The sequence below is a fragment of the Strix aluco genome, chromosome 16 (assembly GCF_031877795.1).
Source record: "Strix aluco isolate bStrAlu1 chromosome 16, bStrAlu1.hap1, whole genome shotgun sequence".
Classification (NCBI taxonomy): Eukaryota; Metazoa; Chordata; class Aves; order Strigiformes; family Strigidae; genus Strix; species Strix aluco.
In genome coordinates, this window is record NC_133946.1 from 8,005,105 (window position 1) to 8,031,648 (window position 26,544).

General features: G+C 38.6%; 1 protein-coding gene across 6 annotated transcripts in view; it reads right to left on the reverse strand.

The window, feature by feature from the left end:
- The window catches only part of NAV2 (neuron navigator 2), a 423,664-nt gene that overhangs the window by 30,886 nt on the left and 366,234 nt on the right, over positions 1-26,544 (reverse strand). For 5 of the 6 annotated variants that reach the window (XM_074841830.1, XM_074841829.1, XM_074841828.1 and 2 more), the window contains 9 exons: positions 25,560-25,698; positions 20,202-20,493; positions 18,581-19,283; positions 14,275-14,742; positions 13,178-13,243; positions 11,898-11,942; positions 9,598-9,758; positions 7,300-7,488; positions 1,861-1,913 (listed from right to left, as the gene is read on the reverse strand). In XM_074841830.1, the coding sequence (XP_074697931.1) occupies positions 1,861-1,913; positions 7,300-7,488; positions 9,598-9,758; positions 11,898-11,942; positions 13,178-13,243; positions 14,275-14,742; positions 18,581-19,283; positions 20,202-20,493; positions 25,560-25,698 (2,116 nt within the window). The remainder of the gene's footprint in view (positions 1-1,860; positions 1,914-7,299; positions 7,489-9,597; positions 9,759-11,897; positions 11,943-13,177; positions 13,244-14,274; positions 14,743-18,580; positions 19,284-20,201; positions 20,494-25,559; positions 25,699-26,544) is intronic. The other variant, XM_074841833.1, reaches the window with a different exon arrangement.

Here is a 26,544-nt window from a genome sequence, read left to right on the forward strand (position 1 = left end):
CTAATTTATTTATTCTTCAGGAAAAACAAAACAGGCTGCTAGTACAGTACTTCTCCCTGCAGGAAGGAATTTGGGCTCCACTTCCCAGCTTGCTGACCAGTGCACCTTGGAGTCTGAGCCATGGAAGGGTGAAGTCCTGGCTCCATGCAGAAGGGACTGCACGAGGCTCTGAAGAGCAGGACTGTCATAGAACATGGCTGATCCTAGGCAATTCCCTTCCTCTGATGCTCAGCTCTCCACAGGAGGGAGATCATGGTTTTGCATTCCAAACTGATGTGGAAAAAAAAAAGTATTATTCCCACTTGGGTGCTGCCTAGGCACTGTGGTGATGAAAAACTGAGGACACACTAGTTAACTGAGGATGCAAAGCGGATGTACCGACCATCCGTTGTGGTCTGCATGATAAAACTGTGGCTCCTATGGCTTGCTTCTAACCAAAGCTATCAGCTAAAGAGAAGTATATGGTAGGAAGTTACACACTCCACTGTCCTTATGTAAACATGTCCACTACCAGCCACCATGAAAATTATACCTATCAAACCACACTATTAAGAGCTGCTTGTGCTTGGGCAGCAAGCACATAAACCAGAAGCTCAGACAGCAGCTGCTGAGGGATCTGCTTGTGGCTCTCAGGGTTATAAACCAGAGGAAAAGGTCTGCTCTCCATCCTTCCAGTACGTTATCTGTTTTGGCTTCATATGGACCTTGCTTGAGGCAAGGTCATAATGAAAGGTGGTATTTTCAATTCATTATCAAGGTCTTAAGGCCATGTTACACATGTAGCCTCCTAACATGTAAAATCATGCTAAAAACCACTATGCTGGCTTGACAGACTTCACAGACAGTTATACATGACCTTCCAAGAGCAAGTTCTTCCACGTACTCCTGTATCACATACTTGTTTCAGCTGTGGATGTGTGGTAATTGTGAAGCTACATCATACTTGCACAAAAATTTGAAGATCCCGTTCAGTTAACACATATTTCAGAAGTAATTATTATCCACTGTTTTTTAAAAGGTTGTCCTTTAAGAAACCCCCAAAACTGTGATCGTAGCATGCCAGGAATACATAAGGCACCTTTAATCTGGCTAGCTTGGATAGTTACAGCAGTGAAGCCACTTGGATTTAACCATCAGTGCCAAATACTTCTGTACAGTCTTGTGTGGGCTGGAACCTGCCGTGCCCCTGGGTCGCTGCCATCACCCCAACTAGTTAGAGAAAAGCTAGGCAAGACAGGTCTGCATGTTGCAGCCTCACCTCCCCATTACAGCACAGGTATAGTTTTAATTTACATGGTCTTCCATAATATACATTTAAATGGAAAATCTTTCATAAGAATATGAGAAGAAAATAAGCAAATGCAACATGAGTTTAAAAAAACCCCGTTTTTTCAAACTCCAGTAAGCCTTATTTTAGGATCAGATAACCTAAATGAATACATACTTTTAGAGAAAATATTACTGGCATGATGGCTTCTTTAGAATTGTTAAATTCTGTGCATTAAAAACTTAGTAGCAAATCAAGGCTGGAATGACTATTCAGCAAATTTTGGGGTGCTTTAGGTAATGAAGTTTAAATCTCCTCAGATCTACTGAGGTCCTTTGTAGCAAAACTTATTTAGTGTAGTTGTAAAATACTGACCCAAAAAATAAATTGCTGCTTTTAGGCCATTAACGTCTGTGTTTAATGAGGATACTGCTAAATACCCACAGACATCATTATGAACATAAACATTTCTTTTGCAGCCAGCATTCAGAACACAATCAAATGAAAAATGCTTTTTCTTCTCCTCCTTGAATGGCAAAAATAATTAGCACAATAAGACCAGTCAATTCAATAATTTTGATCAGTATACTCACTGTTGAATAAATAGATGACGTACTGGACACCAAAGAAAGAGAAGAACCATGCACTAAAGGAAAGAAAATAAACACAACTAATATAAATACAGTAACCACACAGTGGAATCATCATAGATCATCCACTGCCAACTACCAGCCTACTGAAGAAATACTTTCACAAATTTCATCATCCATCATAAACTTAATTATATTACACTGCACCAATAATGTACAAGTTTGAAGAATGCATGGCCAGGTAATACAATCCATAAACTCTGATTTGGTAAAGCTATTTTAACTGTTTAATAATACTTGTTTTTTGGGGGAATGAGATGTGGTCAAGAAGATTAAAAAGAATAGTTTCAATGAAGATTTGTTGAGAAATAAATTTCTCTGGACAGCTTATTTTAAAGCCCTTGCAAAAGGGCTTAATCAGCAACAAATTAACTGAAATGCAGGAGAGATTACAGAAATAAATCTAACTGCTTCATCTTCAGTTTTAGATGAGACTGAGGGGGCAGGTTGTTTTCTTTAAGCAGCAGACCAAGATGGAGATGTCCTGAGAAGACCAATATAGCCAGCTCTGGTATATAATCAGATGCTCCAGAGGAAGACGTGGAGCACCCAGGGCAGAAACCGTTGTCTACTTTTGGGGCTCTGAATGCTGCTCTGAATGTAGCTGTAACTTCCTTTTGCTGATTACAAGGGCGTGGTATCATGGGTGTCCATGAGCTGAACATTCCCTATCCTTGCAGGGTTTTTTGGTCTTTCTTTAAAGCAATGACGTTTCTTTAACAAGGCCCAGTTCTTTCTCTCATAGAAAAATTACCTGAGTGAAAACATGGCTACAAAACCTTTTCTGGAAAAGAATCCATTTTAAGAAGTTTTTGTATTTAAATATACATTTGGTAAAAGATATACATATACATTGATTCTCAATCACCCCAGTGTTAGGGTTTACATATAACATAATTTAAATTTCAATTATGCTATTAAAAAAACTACCTGAAGCTATTCTTTCTGCTACTGAAGCATGCTAAATTATCTTTATTTTTAGTTTTAGAAACAAAATATATTTAACTGAAACTTTAATTTCAAACTTCAGGTAACTTCATAAAAATCATACAAAATCACGTTAAATCACTTTTTTCCCCCATTTAATTCCTCCAGTCAAAAAAAAAAAAAAAAGTTCAGAAAAGTTGCCATTTTGCTCTAATTACCTACTGCAATTCTCCTACATTCATAATAAATGGGCTCTGCTTTCCCATTGACATTATATCCTTAGGCAAGGCTGGAAAGAGAAGTAAACAAAGTCTAAGGTGGCTTCTGGAGGAATTTAAGACAATTAAAAAAACCCACAAGAAAGTAAAAAAGACTCACACCCGTTTGCTTTTTCTGGTTAATCATATTTTCAATTAAAAGGATCTTTATAGTTAGATGTTAAGGACTGTAGTGCATTAAGAACATAAAAATAACTAGCGTTGAGTCAGACCCAGGGTCTGTCTAATCGTGTGCTCCATCTCTGGCTGCAACCTCAGCGCATGTTTAGGGAAACGAATGCAAGAAGGAGGCAGATAGTTGGTGATTTTTCCCCAGGTACACCTTTGTATCTTCTGGGAATCATCAGAGATGGAAATTCCTGAGATGGAAACTGCAGTCAGACCATTATTTTTCATAGTTGCTGTGACCTCTCTGTCATTAACTTGCCTAACCGCTTCTGAACCCACTGACACATTTTGTCTGTAACAAAAAACTCTTCTGGTGTTTAGAAATAGAATTATTTGCAATTGTTTTAGACCTGTGACTGAACCAGTCAGTAAGTTCCTTGAGTTCCACACCCTGTGATATGACAAGTAATGGATAACTGACCTCTTTATAATGCACTAAATGATATATTATCACCTCCCTTCAGTCATCCTATTTCCAAGCTGAAGATTCCTAATCTATTATAGCTCTCTTCATATCGTAGATGCTATGCTTTAAGATCTCCTTGTCACTTTTCTTTTTACCTGCATTTTACCTTTAGGACCTCCCTTTCAAGATGGAAAGCCCAAAGCACAGGCAATATTGCACAAAGCCACCAATGGACTCATACAGAGAACATGTTCTTTTCTGGTTTGCCTCTCTATATTCTTCCTTTGTGCAGTTTTTACTAACAGAGATGTAGTCAAAAAAGCAGTCATACCAACTGGCCAGAGAAGAAACAGATCTCTTTACAATGGACTGGGACACATACATTTCTGAGTTAGCATCAACTGGAATTTTTAAGATCACATTGGGATTTAAAGGAGGAAAGAATACTCAAAATAAAAAAAGGGAAAGAACATGTAACTCTGGGAATCATACTCTTGCCTTGTAAAACATCACGACCGCACCGTTTGAATGTGTATATAATTTGAGATTTCTAGTTTTAAGGACAACCAAAGAGTTAATATTTTTGCGCAATTTCTCTTTAAAGTATCTGCAGATGGCTACTTTAAGGCTATTTAATTAGGAGCCTGAAGGCAGTTACGTTCTTGATGTGATTCCTGTTTTTAGCAGTTAACATGCATCTGCACGCAGGCTACAAACCCAAATTGTTTTGGAGCTATTATTTTAAAGCACTATAAATGCATATGCAAGCATGTATCATTTTTTATGTTAGAAAAGAAACGGTCTTGCCATGATCAACTGTCTAAAGAGTAGAAAGAACGACAGGTATTGCAGTCAGTAGCACAAAAAAGAATAAAAATTTATACCCCAAATACAATGAATTTAATTCCTTTCTCACTAGGAGGTTGAAGTATCAGGGTGAAGCCAGCAGCAGCACAGCTCCTGGGGAAGGCTGATGGCCAGCGAAGTGGGCAAATTGGATAGCCAAGAGACCACTTCAGTTTAAGGCTGTGTTTTTTCCCCTGAAGTTCTGGCTGGTTTGGAGGCTGTTGCTGCTGGCATCTCTCCAGTCCTGAAACCCTTCCTACCCGAAGAATTATGTTCTGCAAGGCTGACTAACATTTCAACCTACATGCTGCACTGTGAGAGAACATGACTGTACTTCGTACTGTGGAGACAAAAGAAAAAAAAGGCTTTTAAGAATAAATCCTGGCCCTACTGATGTTAATAAGAATAAAATGTCTTGTAATCTTATGTGCTAATAAAAAAAATAAGAAGTAAATTGGTAAGCTTTACTTAACACCTGGATTTATGCTTCATTGACACTGGCTGATTGTATAAAATCAATTTGTTCGTTAACCACAAATTTAATGCCTGTAACACTTTTTGATCTATTCTCTCAAGGTGAAGGTGAATGATGTATTCATGCTTTTCGATCTATTCTCTCATTCTGTGAAAGTGAATTAGATCTACAGGTTTGAAAGCACAGGACAACATATATGCCATATTCAGAACCACTTGCCCACTTGTAACTTGTGATTCCCTGAGAAATAAGCAGCTAATTAAGCAGGCTATTCCTGCCTTCTATATGGCCAGAGAAGTGACAGAAGGCCTTTAACCTGAAGACAAAAATACGGAGACTGCACCTACATGTTCATCCCATCTGGTAAAATATTATCATCCTCTTGGGTGCCAAAAAATTAGGAAAATTTGAAAGGGACTTCTTCAGCATGTCCACTGTAGAGACAAATTCCTTCCTCATATACAAAAGTCATCTTTTTCCAGTGCTGTCAGGTCCATAACTTGGTAGAGCTTTCTTGGACTTTGTTTTTAATTCTTTTTTTAAATTAATGAAATGTACTTTGCAGAACATGTCACCTAACTCTTCCCTTTTCCTTTTCTTTTTTTTCAAATGGTTCATCCTCAAACATGTAATACTTATTAAATATTCTTCCAAACTAGCCTCTTTCCTGGACAACAATTTCTGAATTATAAGAGATAGTTTAACCTCCAACATGCCAAAATGGATTTGCTGCAATTTTAAGCACACTTAAAAAGATTAAGGTTACAATATTTTGAGGACGTCTTCAATAAAACCTCTGTAAGTTTTGCTGTAGTAGTTCTTTCAGTAAATCTAAGAATAACACAGATGCAGTGATCTAAATCCCTTCACAGATTATATTAAGGAACTCTTTAGTAAAAGCAGGACTGTTCATCACAAAATGGAATTCAAGTATCTGACAATCTGTGACTGTTCAGGATCATCTAGCTTCCTGAGAGCATGGCACAAACAAAAGTTAATTCCTGCAATGACAGAGTTTTCAGCCCTACAGCGTTATTCTAATAGTTTTCAACCCCTAACGAAGATCCTCAGCCATGGGCCTCTAAAATACAATTAGATGTAATGGAGTTAGATTGGCAAAATTCGATAATGAATTAGCCCTGCATCTTTCCGCAGCCATATCCAATACACATTTTCTATCTTTTCCAATGGCAGAAAACTGATGGGAGAACCAGTACCTCCAGGGAGGCACCCTGGGGCTCTTAAAGGCCCCTACAAGCATTCCAGTGTGGCTCCCACGCACGCCTGGCTCTAGGGGAGCAGCAACAATGGGCCACTGATATTAACACTGCTGAGCAAGGTCTTCAGCAGTGGAGGAAGCAAGACAGCCAAGGCTTGTGTGACCTGTAGTGATAAAGTACTTGATAGCCAACCAAGCTCCCCATCCTTGTCAGAAAGGAGATGTAAGACTCAAGAGAGCTAACGCTGGAAGAGCTTCCTACGACCTTCCTATGAACCACTCCCAGAGCTCACCCCACTTCTGACTTCTCAAAGTGCAACAGTTGAGGGTTTTAACATGTGCTCATAGTTACTCCTGCTACGGCCATAATGTTGCTTGATCAGTAGCAATCAAACTAAACATTTATTTATAGGTAAATTACTTTTTCTTCTTATATTTACATGTGCTTCTTTTATCAGGTATGATTACGCATTTGAAAAGACAACAAGGGATTAAAAAGAAGAGCCTAGATGTTTTGAAGAACTACTCAGGTCCCTTCTGTGGAAGCTGTGTGATATCAACCCAGGACATTCAGCAGAAATAAAAAGTAAAGACAATTTGAATACAGATTAAATACTGGAAAGATTAACCAGGATAGAAACAACAGTCTGGTTAATACCAATTATTTATACTACAAAAAGAAGCGTGGAGGCCCAGGTTCAAGAGAACAGTCCTATTCAAGGAAACACTGTAATATGCTAACTCGAAGCATGAATTAGAGTCATTCTCAGATCACTAAAAATGAAGCAGAGGATGTGTTTAAACAATTTCTTGAACAGTGATGGTCTAGGTACAACACTTCCATGCTTTCCTATGTCCGACCAGAAGGATCACTGAATGAATATCATCAGAACAACGATGACCAAGACTAAAGTTTTATCTAACACTAAGAGCTTCCCACAGAGAGAACTGTGCTGCGAAATGACCCCTCTGCTGACTGAAAAGCACCAAATTTATACTTGGTTTATGTGAGAATGACATCTTCTGATCATTTCCAGCACCATCACATATTTATTTTACTAACCTTCTTCAAAGCCATCGCGGAAAGAGCCAGACCGGCTCATTGTTCTGCTTTTCTCATCCAGGGACATCGAGCTGTTCCTGAAGCGTGTATCGCTGTAGGGGTCGTAAGGACCATCTGCATTGGAAAGGCTGTGGGTCCGTAACATGGTTGGATTTGACAAGCTCATCTGGGCTGCAGTGGTTGGGCTTGCTATAAAGTGAAGAACAACCACCAATTTATTTGCGTGACCACAAATTTTAATACTTAATTTTTGTTTAACTACCAATAAACTTTTTTTTTTCTTTAAGACACAAATTTTTGATGTCATCCTCTCCAGGCTTCATTATTTTTCTAAATTTAATGAATTAAAATAAGAGGTATGCAAATCAAGCTAGTGAATAAGCAAACTCAAGTAAATAAGGTCATTTTAAACACTGCGTGATATGTCTATGCTTCTACAGACAAGCTCAGTCAACTCACTAACACCTTGTAGGCATGAACTAATTAACCATCATTTAATTTGGAACAGTCCTTCCTCAAAAAGGACTAAAATGCCCAAAGGAATTTAAACTAGTGTTTGGCCTATATAGAACAGGCCTTATGAACTATCTCCTTCAAAGCCTTCAGGTTCTCAAAAAATGACATTTTCCTATGTATTTAAGTCACAAATGTTAAAAGCTTTAGTTTCCTAATAGTTGTGTATTTCATAATTGTTTCTTTCCACTATGAGGAGCTAAGAACTATAAAAGACCAAATCTGCCAATACTCTCTCAACCATTATATAGAGTGCAAAACATCTACTCCAGTTTCACATTTTTTAAAAGAACTTTTGTGCTAAAATTATACCTTGTATTTACTAAGAACTAGTTGATTTGTGCAAAAAAGGGAACAACAAAATTGCTGTTCCAACTGGGAGGTTCCTCTTAGCGTGCTGTCACTGCCAGTTTCTATATATAGCATCTGATACAGACTATTGTAGAAGATAAAATAATTCAGTTTAAGCTCAACTTTCATATCAACATTTGCTATTAAGTTAAACACAGTGACCTCTCTTGACTCCAATATCTCCAAGCTCTTTTCTTAAGAACACAGAAAAATATCTTCTTTTTTTTGGTTAGTTGCTTGTGGCCAAACAGCTTTTGAAGATTATTAATGTAAATAATCTTCAATATTCTCCATAAAGAGTTAACTTTCTGGGCCCAAGACTATGCTTTTTTTTTACCATTAAGGTACTTTCATGAACTTTCATGACAGTTTGTTAGCTGTTGGCAATGTAATTACACTGTGTGTATATTCAGCTGAAATTCTGTTAAGTGTCAGTTTATTTAAAGCTGTTTATTTAATCTGTTTCTTTTCATCGCATTCAAAGAAAGGCTCTAAAACGTCACTGCTGCAATTCAAAACTGCACTAGAAATAAGTGACCATGTAAGTTGCTGCAGATTCACACAACACATGTAGCTCACAAGTATAGGCTTAGCTATTTTGCATATTATTTCTTTATTGTTCTAGAAAAGATGGAGGGGCTTCTGAAAGTCAAAAAGAAACAGCAAATGTCTGTTTGACATAGTTTTTCCAAATGTCACTTAACTTAAAGACAATATATATATATCTCTCCTGTTAGGACTGATTTACACACCTAAACAAATTGCAAAGGCAACAAAGTAATATTAAGCAGCACACCAGAGATGAGCGCTACAAGCACTTTAAATTAGGTTATTTCAGCTGCTGATATGGTCAACCAAAATCTGCGATGTTTTATGGATCCTGTCAATCAACTTTTATTGTTTCCTTCATTTAAAAAGTGTTTACTTTTATCAATGTAATTAAGTGAAGGAATGATATCTTTTCCTGATTTAAAATTCTTCTGACTTTTATTTCAGACTGAGCTTTATGCAACTTTCCAACAAGCCGCCTGAAAAATACATACAAAGATAAAATATCTTAAACTGATGAGACTGGCACATACAGTAAGTAATATGCTTGGATTTTAAAACAATATTACTAAATAGGTAGCCAACATCTTAAGTCCTTTAAACACACCAATGTGTGATATTAACAAATAGCTCTACTGAATAGCTCATAATTTATATTAAGGCATCTGATTACTCCCAGAACAGTATTTTCAAAGAGTTACTGCAAGTATGCCACCTTTGGGCATACAAGATAATAATGCTAATTAGTCACACTCATTTCAATGAAAGAGCTTCCTGATGTTGAATGAGGGACTCGAGCTGCTGAAAGAAAATTATATGGTGTAATATGCTATTTTCAAGACACACAATGTATTGCTATGATTATTCAAACAGATAATTATTCACCAAGCTGTGAGAAGTTAAATCTAGTTCCAGAGGGTGATGTTATGCTGGACCCAGATGAAAATGGAGAATTGCCAGCAGTATCCTGAAGTCCTCCTGCTGAATGAGACCGTAGCCATTCTTTTGCATCTTCCTGATTACGGAGCTGGGAGGATGGAGTATACCTGCAGAAACAAACAGTTTTTTCAAAATGAACTTTGACATTTATTTAAAATTAAAAAAAAAAATAAAATGAGATGTCACAAGACTTGGGCAGGAAGAAAGGGAAAGAAAGATGAAGAACTCTCATATGAAGTTTAAGGATTATATGATATAAAGCCAATACAATTCTGAATTAGGGAACTGCTCCAAGCTGTTCCTAATTCATTCCACCTCTGGCAAAAAAACCCCACAAACTCATTTCCTATGGTTTCAGTAGTAATCAAACTGGTAGTGAACAAAAAGCTACAGTTGTGCACTGTAGCATTTCAAAATAAGATACAGTGTGTATTATGTATGTATGATTTAAAAATAACCATAATTTGGAAATCCTTTCCTTAGGTTATGCCAAAATTCTATCACTATTTTAATATTTCAGTGTATTGCTAAACTTAGTTGGCTTTTTGTCATATTATAACAAAATTCAAGTCAACAAAGCCATTACCAGATTTTTCAACAAGTTGTGACTCAATAATTCATATTATAGAGACAACAGCATAAAGGCCTGTGGAGGTGTATCCCATTTAGTTCAAAACTAATAGCATTAAATCATCAGAAAGAAGAGTATGGTTAGTTTTTTCTGAAGGCAAAGAAAATAGCAGAAACATTGTCTATGCCAACATCAATGGCAAAACACCCGCCGGCTTCAGCTAAAGCAAAGTTTTAAATCTGCTTCTGTATATGCCTGAAAAATAGGTGTTACCACAGGTGTTATGTGAAATACATGATAGGGTACAGGTATCAACAGAAGAAGCATCATGGAAACACTTGTCTGCTGATAGATGTCAGTGTCTGCCTTATGCTGTGCCATCTGCTTTTGAGAAATATTTATGAGTTACTAGCTCTCCTTCCAAAAACTAAACACTTGGAGCCTATTATTAGTCGATATTATCTATTTAATTAATTAGATTGGCTCCAACTAAATACGTTACAATAAGATATCACTTATTAAGACTTATTAAGACTATTTTAAATTAATGTGACCACTAATTAACATTGCAAAAACTCAAACTGCTTTCAAAAAATACATTCCTTCTTCTGCTTATGCCTCAACACTTAAGCAACAGTCCCTGACTATCAGCATCTCTTAAAACTTTGCACATATATCTGTCTATTAAGAAAGGGACTTTAAGCAGTCATTTTACTTTAACACACTGAGGATTTTTTATTTGAGCGTTAATACCTACCTCTTCAGCACTCAAATGTTTCGGTCTTAAAAGAGAGTCTTTATTTATTAGAGACATACTTGTGAACCACAGAAACATTTTAAACAAAATGCCATTTTAATAAAGGCTTTTAGCACTCAAAGCAGCTATGAAGAACAATGTGTATAGCACAGAATAAATTGCTGCTGCAATTTCAAGGCATCAACTCAGTGATCCTAGAAGCTGCATTAAGCAATTCTGAAGCTGCAATTTTCTAAATTGTCTAAGATATCTTCTGTAAATTCTGTAACCCTTAAAGCATTTAATTAATACACTTAATGTTGATTATCTTATAGAATTGTATCAATGGTAAAATCTTTTTTGGTCCAGTTTTTTTATGTTATAAAAATCATGACCTTTCAGACATACAAAATGTATGAGAAGACAATTATCAATAGTTTATTCTGGGATTTTTTTGTTCTTTTCTAGAAGAGCAGAAGTTATCTCTAAGAGGCCTATATATTTATGTATTCTGAGGCAAATATTTTTTTAAAATTAGTATGTCCAATCTCATCCTAAAAGGTTTGCCGTGATATTGCAAATATTTTCTATGTATATCAACACCAAGGTTCCCGGGGTGAAAATGATCTAAAGTCATTCCATGTAATAGCCATAGAAGCTGAAAAATTACTGTTTTAAAGTCAAGCCCAGTCATGGTTTATGAGATGCTTTTCAGCAATTCAGCCAGCAAAAGCCACAGTTCTTGCTCAAGCAGAGAAGCCACTGGATGAAAAAAAGCACAGTGGTCAATGGCCTTCTTTGACGATTAAAGAAAGAAAGAAAGACAATATTGTTGCCACCTCTTGCAAACTGCGACCATCACCACCAGCCACAACAGAAACACAAAGCAAACTCCAAAGCCACAACAAAAGCTGTTAAACCGTGTGGAAACACCAATACCTGAGTCCCTTCTTAGGCAAAGTGTTCCTATCAAGATGTGGGTCGCTGCAGAAAAGTTAAAAGAAAAGAACTTCAGAGAAGAACAAAAGGGAAGGAACAAGATCAGGACCAACAAACATCTGCATCACCTTTTCAGAGGAAAAGGTGCTGGGGCCTTCCTACAGAAACATGCAAAAGCCTCCTTACCCAGGTGTGGATTTGCACAAACATGCATCTGGTACCATGCCAATGAATCTCATCTGTTCACAACGTGATTTTGCTATTTCTCCTACCCACAATGAACAAAAATGGCATTTTAAACGTTAAATGGATGCTTAAAAATATGCTTTTCAGCAGGCATGAGACAACTATTTGAGAAAACTGATGAGAATCTCCAAGTCCAAACCACCTTCCTGTCATTTCTTTCAGCAGACACCGTTTAGGGAATGCAGCTAATTACTGTTACGTAGCTGCAATGTGTATCAGTAAAAGTATTGAGCCCAGACGGTTTAAATTTCCAAATCTTAGCTTAAATTCCATTAGTGAAGCAAAATGAATCTACTAGTTGTCCATAACCCAAATATTTACGTTTTTACAACTGATGAACTTGTAACTGAGCGGAGTCTTTTAATTTGTTTTTAAAGAAAATATCCATGTGTTTAAATTAATTAATTTAATAACAATCCTTATAGCTAAATTACAGAGTGGGAGTGATTCAAATTACAGCAGTGAGCAAAAGTGAGCTAGATGTTTAGATTCAGGTCATCTTTTCCTAACTTTAGCATTTGTCTTTACAAGGATGGATGTGCCTAAGTCCCTGCAAAACACTCATGAGCCAAACTGCAATAAAAGACTGACGACACTGAATGACACTGGGACTTCACGACAAAAAAGGACAGGCCTGAAAGGCAGTGGGAAAAGCAGCATGCCAGAGGAATGCTGAAATGCTAGTGAGAGTTTAGATTGGTAGAAAAAAAATGGCAAGATTTTCAAATTGCCTTTGGCAAAGAAATGAGGGGGGGAAAAAAATAACCCCCCACACCAAAAGATGTTCCCAGTAATAAGCACAACACCAAAAACATGCCAACTCTGCTGTATGCCATTCTCCAGATTGATTTCGGTAGATAGATGGGGTGTTTGAGGGGACTCTCACTGGCATGTCTTTGTGTCAGTTCACACCTGAACGATGAACACAGCAGAGGACTCAACTGAGCACAGCCAGTCACAAAACAATTTGCTTCACCAAGATGGGCAACAAAACCTACAGCCTTGTGCATACTCCTGTCTTGAGACAGCATTACCTGTCCTGTCTCCTGGGCAAAGTATTTCGGCAGAATTTGGGGCTAGCAGCAGGGGAAGAAAGAGGGCTAGAAGAATCAGTCCAACAAGACAGAAAACGAGAGAAGGAATATTAGAATGAAAAGAGGAGACAACAGAAAGGAGTTATAATAAAACACAAACAGAAACCCAAACTGTCAGAACATTATATTCAGCAGTAATTTTCTCCATCGAGATGCAACTACAAAAATTTTGCTACCTGACTACAGAATTACACATCAGAATACAGCTGATTTCCAATGCTTGCAGGGGTACTACTGCCCTCTACAAAAGGTCACTCAGAGAGCATGCAAGTCACTGTTGGATTTATCCCAATGTTAGCTCAATGTGCCATTAATACAGCTCTGATGTTGAAAAAGCAGTCCCGTCCCCTCCTCCCTGCTCAGTCTGTTCCCAGCTCCTACTCTGTGTCCACACAGATATTGATTAATCTCATCATGTAAGGAGCTGGGGAACTCATCAGTCTGAAATACAATTCAGATGATCGTTTTTCAGTTGGACCCATCTCCCAGTTGGGTTCACTGTGCATTCACAGGAATGCCTATAACCAAAACACTGTAGGGAGCAGCTGGAGATGGGACAGGGCAGCAGGGAGAGAACGAGAAGGGATCAAGTAACTAGGGAGACAGTGACTTCTCTTTTCAGCATGACTTCCAGCTTAAAAGCTTGTCAAATGTTACAAACAAGAAGTTTAACAAGAAACAGTTGGCTTCTCAAATCAAAATGGTAACAATGATGGAGGTTTCTTTTGAGTATCTGTATCACATGAACTTTGGAAGGATAATATATGATGCAGAATTCAAATATTAGGTAGTAGCAAGAAAGCTCTCACATTGGCTACCACAGCAAATTAAAAACCTCACCTGAACCCATCCTCTTGCTCTGAACTAGGCTCCTTGCCTGGAATGGCCTCTTTATATGTTCTAGCAACACCATTCAGTATTATCTTGTAAAAAGCACAGTTTGATTTGCATCTGCAGTGTAGGTTACTGCTGCCAGGACTTTGTTCGCATATAAGCTACATAAAAGCTTAATGGAAACGAGAGAAAAAACTACTAACCTTTCAGACAATGTAGTCTTAACACTGTTGGTTCGGACAAAGGGAGTCAGAGAATCATCTTTAGAGGCTGGAATCAAGCCAGTGGAGGAGTTATGGCTCAGCCCACCTCCACTGCTCAGAGAGATATCAATGGATTCACAACTGGTGTGCAGACTGCTGACAGACTGATATCCAATGCCATCCTTGCTAACAGCAGAAGAGCTACTTGCGTTGGTACCCCACGTTAAACTGTTGGAAGGAGCTGAATGTGCTGAACTGGGACTAGAAGCTAGTGGAGACTGGTTCATATCTGTGTTTTTGCTATACAGAGGACTGCTGCCCCCACTGCTCAGCACACCACTGCCAGATGGTGAATCAAGATTACCCTGCTGGTTCATAGTAGCGTGAGGATTGGAGATGACTACTGAATTTTTCATGTTTTCAGCTGTTGTGATGGGAACTTGTTTACTAGGCTTGCCACCAAAAAGTCTGTAAAAAAAGACAACATGAAAAATACATAAAAGCGAATATTAAATGCAAGCATATTTTATATTAAGACCATATATCTTAGCTTCAGAAAACCACCATTAAGTAAGATCCTAGACTGGGCATACACAACTATAAATTTATGAATCTCCTTGTGTTCACTCTGCCTTCAATGATGCCCAGAGACAATTATCCTAGCTTCAAATCTATCTTAGGTGTGTCTTCTCTGAATCATCAAATACTCCTTTCACAAAGCTAAAACACAGCTTCACAGAACTAAAATACAGCCATATTGTCTTCTGCTCCTTAAGGAAAAAGTATACCAGAGAAACACTGCATTCATTAATCTGAAGCATGGAATATTAGAGGTTGAAAGCTTGTCTTCCAGGTAAATTCTGTGCAAATCACCAAATGCTCTGCACAGAAGCAGCATTTGCTGGGATGTAACAGGAAAAATATCTACTGATATCAAAGCGTGGCTAGAGGAAGACGACTGCAGCATCTCCAGTTTGCATCACTGTTGCCTGTGACACAGCTGCACTGCCAGTGAAGAAGAGACTTCAGTTCCCTCATTAATAGTCAATGGGAAAGTTCTCAGAAGTACAAAAGTGTCTTAGAAGTAAACATGCTCAAGAGCAGATTATCAATCATTCTAAAACTGATCCTCAAACTTATGAAGCATATCTTTTGACTCTAGCTTCAAACATCCACCCCAAAACGTTGCTTCTGTTTCGGCCACTTAGTTCCTGTAACTGCCGTTGGAACCTTAGTCTTCCTCACACATACCTGTATGGATTTGCTTTTTTTTAAATCAACCATGTGGAGTATTGAAGATGAAATCTTTCAAAGTGGGTATCTATTGGACCGTAGTCCTCAGAATAGAGGACTACAGCACTTCCACACAAGAGCTCCTGGAGACTTACGGGTGGGTATGCACCAAGCAGAACTTTCTCTGCTTTTGGGTCTGCCCAGGTTGTCTGTACAACACACGCACACTAAGTCACTTTGTCCAACACTTCCCAGAAACACAGGCCGTGGAACGCAGCTGGGACCTTACCGCACACGTGCAGTAAGCCCAGTGATGCCCAGAAGCACTGTACTTATTGCGCAGGTGCTATCTGCAGCTCCAGTGTACCTGCACAAGACACCTGGAACATATCTCAGATCTCGGCTGGATGGCTGCTGTGGTATACTTGCCACAAAGCACCTGGACAACACTGCTGGAGCAGGCTAAGATGCCCATCTACATCTACCTCATAATCCAGCACTGCTCTGTGCCATGATCCTCTCAGCACCTGATGTAGACAGTCACAAACCAGCACAGACCTGGCAAACTTGGTTCACCTGGAGACCACACCTCACCAATTAGGAGACACTGATTTAGACAGAACCCATTCCTACAGGATTAAGAGATATTTAGAGTCTAGGGTTTATTTAGAGTTAATGTTATCACAGTGAATATGAAGAAAAATGTCAAACCATACTGCAACTATACATGGCCTTCAGCAGCAGTAGCAGCTTAGGGTACTCCTGCTCCTACGGCATTGCACACCACCTCTTCAGTTGTACTGGGGGAACTGCACTCTCAGAGATAGGATGCTAGAGCTTAAAAAAACCCCCAACCACCAACACAACAGTTTTACAAGCTGTTTTTAAGCTATGCAGTCTTCTCCAAATGTCTCACAGCACCTCTAATACAACTAAAAGGCTACTGCACTGTGGCACAAACAGAAACATGCTGCTAAAGGCAAATGCCTGGTCAAACCACAACCTCATAACAAATGCCTTCAGAAGAGGATGCGGTCTGGCGAGCATTTGTTTCAGTCCAGAGAAAATCCAATCCAGCGAGACAGTCACATCAACACAGAGATTAACTCTGGAAGGACATCCCCTACAAGGAAGGACATCCCCTACAAGGACATCTCTTTATTCCTATCTACTATTATTGACAAGAGATTGACATATCTGAGCTGGCTCTTGGGTCATGCATGTCTCCCATCAACAGAAAAGCAGTGTATTATACACTGCAAAGCATGAAGGCCCAATTTAATAATAAAATATATCAAGATAAATGATGGTTTCACTTAAGGGACATGCCAGATACATAATACCAGAGCTGAAGGGAATGCTGAGAGAACAGAGACAGCAATGGCCCTCACAGCAGAATTATAGAATTTCACTGTTTATGACAGCATAGAAGTTACGTATATTCACAGACTTACAGGTAAATCTGTATCACTACAAACGTATGGATTCTAATTTGTTGTATAATATTAAAAAACTACAGGGCCAAGAAGAAATAAGCAAAAAAACAACATGTGCAACTCATTTCAACTGACTATGAAAATTAAGCTCAAAAAATCTTCTTTACTGTCATTCTAGAAATCTAGATTCTTGAGGAAATCTAAATCTAGTGGACGAGGTCCAATTCAACTCTGCTGCATTTCAATACATGACAATTTGAACAGTCTGGTAAAATTCAAGACTGAAATTGTAAATCAAATGAGGGAACAGTTAAATTGAGCCTCAGTGTCTTGTCTTTGAAGCTTCATGTATTTCTAATGTAGTATTTCAATTACATAGTTAGCAATGTGGCTTTGTTGTAATCAAAAAAAATTTCCAATCAAATTTCAAGATTGATGTGCCCGAGGCTTGCAATACTGAACATCTGCATTTCTCACGGGGCATACTGTAGAAATGAAAGGTCTATTGGAGTTTTCCTTTATAAGCAGCCATTGACAAAAATTAAATGTTCTAAAGGACATGGCTTATCTAATGATAACCAGAAATAAAGAAAGTATCTTGAATTATCCTCACATAAGATCTTCAAATAAAACCACCCATCCAAAAAGAAAGTTTACAACTCTTCACAGCGTTAGCCTAAGCTGCCATCACAGCCATTATGCTTGCACTGGTGCTTCAGATGGAATGTGGCTTTCTCACATCACTGGAAGCAGGATGATGTAGCATAACTGTATGGGTATTATGGGTGTCAAGACAAAATGAAATGCAAAACACTGCAACTTGAAACAGACAAGCTACTCAATGTCAAATTAAATTGAAAAATAATCTTAACGGAACCTTTCACCAATATCAAGGCTTTGATGCATACTGCATCAACAAATTAATTCCTGACCAACTCAATGCTAATGTTAAAATAATGTGTGGGGTAGTCATGAAGAAACAGAAGACAGATAAGATTTTTGTTTAAAAAAATATTATTAAAATAAAAAAATTCAACCCAGCTTAGACAGTAACTTTACTTAGGGTTCTTCTACACAGGCGAATAACCTGATGTTGACTCTCACAACACACTGCCCTAATCCACACAACTGTAAGATCGGTTTGGGTTAGACATGTGAATCTAAGTATGGCAGGTCAAGCTATGCCACTGTCATCAGGAAAAGCTGAAATAACTCTCCTGTCATCAGTTTATAATTCGATCCACCACTGGAGTATTTCCAGGTTTGTTACATATACATTGGTGCAAGAACTCTTCAGTAATCTTCAGGCAAGAAAACTCTTATTCCTGCGATATCTGCATGGATAAAGCCTTCAGGTATGACTTTTGCAACAAAGAGACTCGTATCACAATCGCCAAACTTTCTGCCAGACAGCTTTTTTTTCCCAAATGTTAAATTTTTGCTACTGTTGCGTGATGTACTGAGTATTTACAACACTGGCCAACCTGTTTATGTGAAATTAAAGGTAAATACAAAGACCTTGATGTAGGACACTAAATAGTAAGTGCTCCACAAAACACAGCCAGGCTTGGCTTGAAGAGTCCTCATCATTCAGCTCTGACTAACATCATTGCACAATCAACGAATTTATTGCCTACCTGCGCAAAGTGGGAGAGGCCACATCGGGGTACTTGGCTCCTTGCTGGTGGGTACTTTGAGCTCCGCTAGAAGCAGTCTGTGATGCAGGGTTCACTTTAACAGAATTACATGAGGCCACGCTTTCGTTGTCAGACGAAATCCCTTTCTCTTTATCAGTCTGATTGACTAATCCTGGCAGAGAGTTTCCAAGGATTACCTTGGCAGGCTCTCTCATTTTAGGGACAGGCAACCCAGCTGACTTGCTGCTTATGTTGGAGTCTATGCTACTTGTGCTAGATCTATTCCCAGCTCCACTTCTGCTACTGGATTTACTGGGCCGGGGTAAACTACGATACTGAAGATTAGTTCGGGCACTAAGTGCTAAGTAGCCATCATCCTGGTTCTGTGAGCCATCAACACTAGTCTTCCGACCAGTGGTCCTACCCATGAGTCCAGATGACTTTGGGATTTTTCCCAGGGTAGCCGATCTACTGGTGATAGTTGCCCCACTGGCAGTGATTATAGTCATGCCTACAGCTGACCCGCTCTGTTTCTTAAATCCAAATGTATTAGCATTAGCAGCAGTTGTTCTAGAGTTACTTGTGGGAAGCTTTTTGGATTCATCACCACTGCTGCGTCCTGCATCTGATGGGGAACGTTTAACATGTCCAGCTTTAGGAGATAGTCTACCCTTTTCTGATACCTTGGCGTCATCAGTTTTCCCTACAAAAATAGAAAAAGAATTCTAATATTTAATGACTTGAAAACATCAAGCAAATGATGAAACTCAAAGCAGCATGAAAAGCAAAAGCGTGTTAGCCACCAGAGTGTGGTTAAAAGTTATGATCTAGTCTGCACTGAACTTACATGCCACTCTGGTGAGTTATACATGCAGACTTGCCAGAGGAAGTATGTGGTGTGTTTGCCCCCAAGACTACGAAAAGCAGAACAGTCTTATGTAATAGTGACAGATAAGAAAAAAAAATGTTTCCCTCTGTATCTATCACAGATTGATCCTTTTTTATCATTAGACAAAAGTAGCGTTAGGCCATTAGTAAAATTTTGCTAGAAAGCATTGTTCAAGAAAGTATCTCACTGAACTTTTTCATGTACAATTGTGTACATGACCAAATAAGAGGAGAGATATTAACTTACATTAGTAGATTATGGAAATTCAATCAATTTTCATTCACACATCTGCAAGTGCTAAAATCACTAATACATTTCTAAGAAAATCCAGAACTAGTGTTTAGTATAAATGAACATGCTGGTTTAGTATGGGAAAAAAAAATAAAAAATCTCCTCAAACACACACACTGTATGTTCTTAAAATTAACCGTGACTTTACAAGCTGAAATTATATTATTTATTCTTCATATGATAATACTGTGCCCAAAAATAGCTTGGCTTCAGATTAGAGTTGTCATGAAAACAACTTGCACGGTGTACTAATTCAAAATATTCATTTTCAAATGAACAGAAATAGAAATGTGAACATACGAGATACTGCACAGGTTAAAACAATACCTAAAAATAAAGACAGGATTACCTGAAGTTCAGGTTCTGCCTCTGGAAAGTATTTAAACTGTTTTCATACCGAACACACTTTTGGGCTTGTTTATATCTTACACCTTTTCTCACCTGTTCCAGGTGTCTTTAACGTGCCTGAGGTGGTTGAAGGTTTAGTCCTTGGTGTGGTAATGCCAACCTGAGCTGACATGCCCCGTCGCCAGGAGCCCGTCTGTGAAATAACAGTGTTCTTCCTACCAGAAGTGCTTTTATCAGATTCATCTGACACATCAGACGGATTCCGCCTCCATTTAGATCCTGGCTCCATTTTTATACCGCTATCAGATCCTCCGTCTGATTTCTTGACTTCATCACCAGACCATAAGGAATTCCGCTCAACCTGGGAATGCTTTTCTGCATCAGTCTAGGACAGATAAGGAATTGCAATACAACCTTCAGAGCAAGCCTTTCTTTTAAGAAGCTTCATAAATGAAACCATCAAACTGATTAATCAACTGAGCAGTCATCTCTTAAGTACCAACAAACATAATACACCTGTGATAAAGAAATGTCACAGCAAGAAACGAACACCAGCAACAACACATTTTTTAAAATATGCTAGGGAAAAAAAATACAAATAGCGTAACAGCCATGCCCCTCAGAATAACTAAATAAATAAATAAACACCCTGAAAACCCCCCACTTGATTTGTAAAGGACATATTCAAGCTCCATGACATTTATAATCCTCCATCTCGAATTTCTGATGAACCCTTTTACTGCAATGCCAAAAAAACGTTTCAAACCTGTGCAGCCAGCTTTCCTTTGTTCTTGCTGCTTTCCTATCTCTTGTCTGGCAATCTTATCTCCACAGCATGAGGAGGCAGAGTTTTGAAGAGATTTGAAGGTGCGGAATGCTGTTCATTTTAATCTACCATAGTAGAAGGACACCCAAGAACTGAAGAACAACTCCCCAGCAACTTCCTAACAATACTCAAGACTGACTTAAATTACCTTAGTTTTTAATGTATATTCAACTCTCACAAACTGCTTTTTTCCCTATTATTTGCACAGACTGACTGTACTACCAGTCTTTTATGGAGAATTTTGCAAAGCTCAAAATCAAATATAGAATTTTCTCATTAGCAAGACTTTGCCAAATTCTCAGAAACACTTAAATAAAATCTGTAATCCCATATATATAAAAAATATATTCTCCATACGTTAACGTTTCCTACTGCTAATGATTACTCTTGTAGAATTCTATTTCTCCTGTCAAATGCTGTTGATTAATTTGGGCAAATTTTGTTATACCACAATCAACTATTTTGTGATCAGGCACAAATGACAAATATCCACACATTTGACCCTGATCCAGATAAAAAATTCATAGCTGAAGTGTTCTGCAGCCATCATGGTACCGTGAAAGAGACTGACAATTCAACACTTGATCACGAAGCTCCCAGTACAGAGTTGGCGAATTTTGCTAAGATGTTGAGTGCTATCTCTTCCCTGCAGCCTCAGCAGAAGATGAACGAGCATGACCATCTACCATGCTTTCAGCAGAATGTTATATTTTATTTTTAAGTTCCTAAAGTGTGTTTCAAGTTTATGACTTTTCTCTTCCTACCAGATCACACCATTAATATTAAAGAATCTAGGGAAGCTATGGTTTCATTTCCTCTGCTTTTTACTATAATTATTTTTTTTTATAAAGCTTGAAAAACAAGTTTAAGCAATCAGTATGTGAAAACTGACACCACACATCACAATGGTCTTTCTTCAGTCATGTGTAAGAGTTAGTTATTTGCCTGCATATTGAGTCATTAGACTAACAAGCATTTGCTGAATTATGGATTTAGATATTATTTTCTTGTACCTTCCTCGTGCTATGCAAATGTTGTTTCCTTGCCACTCCATTCAAAGAGAGCAAGTCAGCATAGGCTTGAATGAAACACTGCTTTCCAACTTCCTTCTTTTTGTATGGCTGCAAGGTTTGGGGATGGTTGGTTACCTTTCTATTTATGACCACTGGTAGGTGTGGAATAAATTCAGTGAGACTGTTTCTATGTCTCGTGTTTCTCTAAAATCATAATTTCATGCAAACATCTCCTACATTTATAGATTTTTGAAGAGAGCAGAGGCAAGAAGTAACAAATAATCAACCAGCAAAACAACTTCAACATCATCCCTCGTGTTCTTATTAGTATTTTGCTTCAAGTGTCTTGTCTGGAATTGCATATTTACACTGTTAGTGTTCAACAGCAAGAAATACATGTACTTTCTAGTAAATGGATTATTCTAGTTTTGGTTGACTATGAAATATTCCTGCACCTCTATTTCCCCTCCTTTATACCTGTAAGAATAGGAGAGTCTCAACAGAGAGAACAGCATTACAAGAAGTCCTCTATCTTTGTTCTCTTTCATTTCATTCTACTACTACACCATGGCCAGAGCTTTTCCATAGCCTCTGAAATGCTCCACACATCTACCCTTGAAGCCCTCTGGCCAGAGATGTTTCTGTTTAATGGTAAACAGTGAGCACAGCACAGAAACATGACTAAGGAATCAAAACCAAAACACAGTGAAACCTGGCTTCAGGATTGCAGCTGAAACTCCACCTGCCTGAAAGGCCTGGAGTGGGTGAAAGTGGAAATATTGTTTGCTGGAGGTCATGGCAAGCCACAGCGAGCATGAGCTGAGAGCAAAGCCTGCGGTCTGACTGAGCTGGGAGTAGCAGTAACCACTAGGATTTCTCAAATTTATTCCTATGGTTTTGTAAATCTATTCATGAAGCTGTGAGCAGACCAAACCCATCTTTGGTCCAACGAAACTGAGAAGTTGTCTTGATCCAACAGCTTGAAGATGCTGCTGTTTCCCATTTAATGGAATTGTTTCCCTTCCATCTTCTGACCTTTTTAGCATTGCATGAACAAGTTTATTACTTGATCGCTTTCTCTCTTCCACCTTATTTCAGTTAAATAAGTTATTTTCAAATGCCCACCAGATCTTAATTTCTCCTTAAAATAAGGTATATGATGTGACTTTAAAGGCATACTATATGCAATGCCCTGTAAAAGGTAACTTATCTAAGTCTGTGCAACATAAGGGAAAAATACTAGGTTCCCAGAAGTTGTATAGCTACATTAAGCGGTTTGGTGCTTGACACGATCTGAGCACGACATCGATCACTAGCTTGTTCAGAACCAACTTGCAAACATCTTCATACCGTTGTTACAAAAAGGGACTACAATTATGAATGTCTACAAAGCTGGAGTTACTATCATATTTAAGTCCTGATTCTCAAAGATGGAGAAACTACGGCTTCTGGAGTATGGGGTACTCAGCAGCTTTGAAATTAGCTTCTTAGTAGGGACTTTTTTTCTTCCTGCAACCATACCTTCTTCCTTTGCAGAAATGATTCTGCCCAAGTTACTGATTTTATCAGCACACACTGACATGTTAGGGCTCTCTCCCTTTGATGTTACCGTATTATTTGTCTGGACTCCCAGCTGCATATGTATTGGCTTCAAACTCCCTCTTTATCTGAAATCCAACTTCCGTAACATCTCAAAAAGAGGTGGCAGAATCACAGCAGCTTAAAAGTTAAGTGCCTGCTGTTTAGGAGAACCAAAGCAGTGGATACCCCGAGAAGAAAATTCCACATCCCTCTGCAGATGTCTGCCAGTCCTTTGGGCTCCCCACCCAGGGGAACACAAACCTGGGCACAGGTCATCATACAATACTCCAGGTAAGACAGAGAAGGCATGTATGCAGCATTCACTGTGTCATGAGCTCTGACAACTACTTTGGGCAGCAAAAAATCAACCCTGCAAGCTACGCATGGTTCCGTCACTCCAAGTTATTTGAATTCTCCTGGCTGACAAGATTAGGATATTCTGTCTGAACGAAAATGAATTATTTTATGGACAGTAATTTGCAGGTAATAGTAATACCTACAATATTGTCAGTCATGAAAACTAAGGAGAGAGGCAGATCACAGACACACAGCAAAAAACTGCTAACACAACTTATACGTCTTCGCTCCTAGCTTCCTCTTTTAATGACTACGCTCTACTGTCTGTACAAGCTTCAGCTGCTTTTCTTCTGGTGTATGTCTGCACTCTCTTGGATGCTGTAATAGTTGTGGAGGAGGAAGAGGAGTTCGTCAACACAGATTTTGATCTCTCTGAGGTGTTTCCAAGAATCTGATCCATCAGAAGATAGAAGTCAAATGAGTTTCTATTTTTTTTCCTTAGGTTAATGTTTAGTCATGTCTCCCTTTTTCTTCCTTTTTTCCAACAGTATTACAATGTTGAGACAGTAACAATTGTCAAAAAATACTTCGAGTTGTCTATGTTACTCTCTCTGTTACACACTGAAAAACACGCCGATAGAGCTTAACTCCTCTCAACTTGTATGGGACTTGTATTAGCAGTTTCGAGCACACACGCAATCGCTGTGATTTCCAGAGGCTCACTGGAAATCTTTAATGTAGGCTCAAATATGCACTTCATGGCAAGGGAACAAAGGCTAATATATGCTTGCACCACAGTCCTGTAGGCAGAGTAACACTTCACAGCAACCACAGGTCTACATTAAAACTTGATATTAAAAACAGATTTGAGGTCCAGTCATGAAAAGGACTGGAGAAGAATAAAAGAGGAAAGAAACAGAGGAGAAGGTTATACCTACATCCCCCTCCTCTACCTGCTGCAACGCCAAGTACTGCGTCCCGGCTGCTTTGACACACAACACCCAAGTCCCTTCAGCAGGTGGGTGTACAAAAACAAAGCTGGAATTCTTAGTCCTGCACTTTTCCAAACAAAATTCTATACAACTGGGGAAAAAAGCAGTTTATATTACTGCAAATCTCTGTATTATGCAGTCTACTTGATGAATGAAAATCTGTTGGATACCTTCACTTGTTTTACCCTCCTTGGATGTGTGGTGTCTGGGCACAAAATGTACACATATGCTGCTGATGGATGTAAAATTTATCCTCCTATGAAATGCTGCCAAAAATAAAAAGCCTGCAGTAACATGCCACCCCGGAAGTTTAAAATAATCTATTTAATTTGCCTAGCACACTTAACATTTCTGATGGAAGTGTAAACAATCTCTGAACTTTCATGTTGACTTAATTAAACTTTATTCTTTAAGAGAAAACTTAATACCTTTTCTAGAGCTAAAAAAAAAAAAAAATCCCATCTAGTGATGCATGCTTTCTGTGCAGCAGTGCCACCAGGAAGGCAGAAGCTGTTGCCACACCATCGCAGCAGAGATGCCACGGATTCCACGTGTAGAGGAAATATTAAGTACATACCACGTATGATAAGGCAGTTATATTGCTTGACATTGCCTTTTCAGTGATACTGTCTGTACTGAAGGCTGTCTGTGTGTTCAAGTTCATCCAACTTAGAACAATTATACCTACTACAGAGAGAAAATAATAAATATCAGTGTTACTTGTCTAAACCAGAAGTCTTACCTGTGCATCTAAGTTTTTGCGGGAGGAGGCAGGTGTGTTGGCATAGGAGCTGATAGAGGAGCTAGTGTTAATGTCATCAGTACTGAGATTATCTATGGTGTCACTGATCCCACTGCTGACAGAGCTGCTGTCATCCCAGCTGGAGAAAAAGCACAACAAAGATAGAAAACAAGGGTCAAAAGACAGAACATCATTCAAAAGGAAAAGTATTATTTCTACAAGCCTTTTTCTACTCACAGCTGCCAAATGTAAACGGTCTGCTCATTTTCCTAACTCACCTTTTTGCACTTCAAGTCTAAATTCATACAGCTCATTGGCTGCCACAAAGCCTAACATATACCATCATTAAGCCAATAGCACCAATGGTGCAACTCTCCCTGACCCAATTTAAAGTTTGTATGAGCATACAAACTTTCAAGTGACCCTCAAGATTTATGCCTGTAGTCTCAAAGCAGGGGAAGGTGGTGATAAGAAGTTTCTCCAGGTCGGCATAGTACTGACTTGGTGAGCCGGAACGCAGAGATGAAGCTTAAATGCAAGGAAAAAATCGTCCTGAAGCAATCGTTTGTACCTGGCTGTTACAAAGACCTGGGCAACAACTTGGATCTACCATTGACAGCATCACCGGTCTCAGAAATTTTTAGCAATTGAAAGTTTAGTTGTTCAGATGGTACATAACCCTCCTGAGCTGTACCACACATCCTTTTCAAGATCTATCAAAAGCTTACTATTCAGGACTACCTTCTTCCAGCATGTGACAGCTCCAGCATTCCCTAGAAATGAGAAATGTGTAACTGGAAGTTCAGGACACAGAAAGCACAAAAAAAAAAGGCCATACCTGAAGCGATTTGAGTGTTAGGACAGAATCAAAATGATCTAAAAGTCAAGTCAGACACTCCGCTCCTAAAATGCCTGTAAAAATAAGCTCCTTAAGGAAGAGATTTATGAACTGGCGTACAAGTGTTCCATCTCCAAGAACAATAAA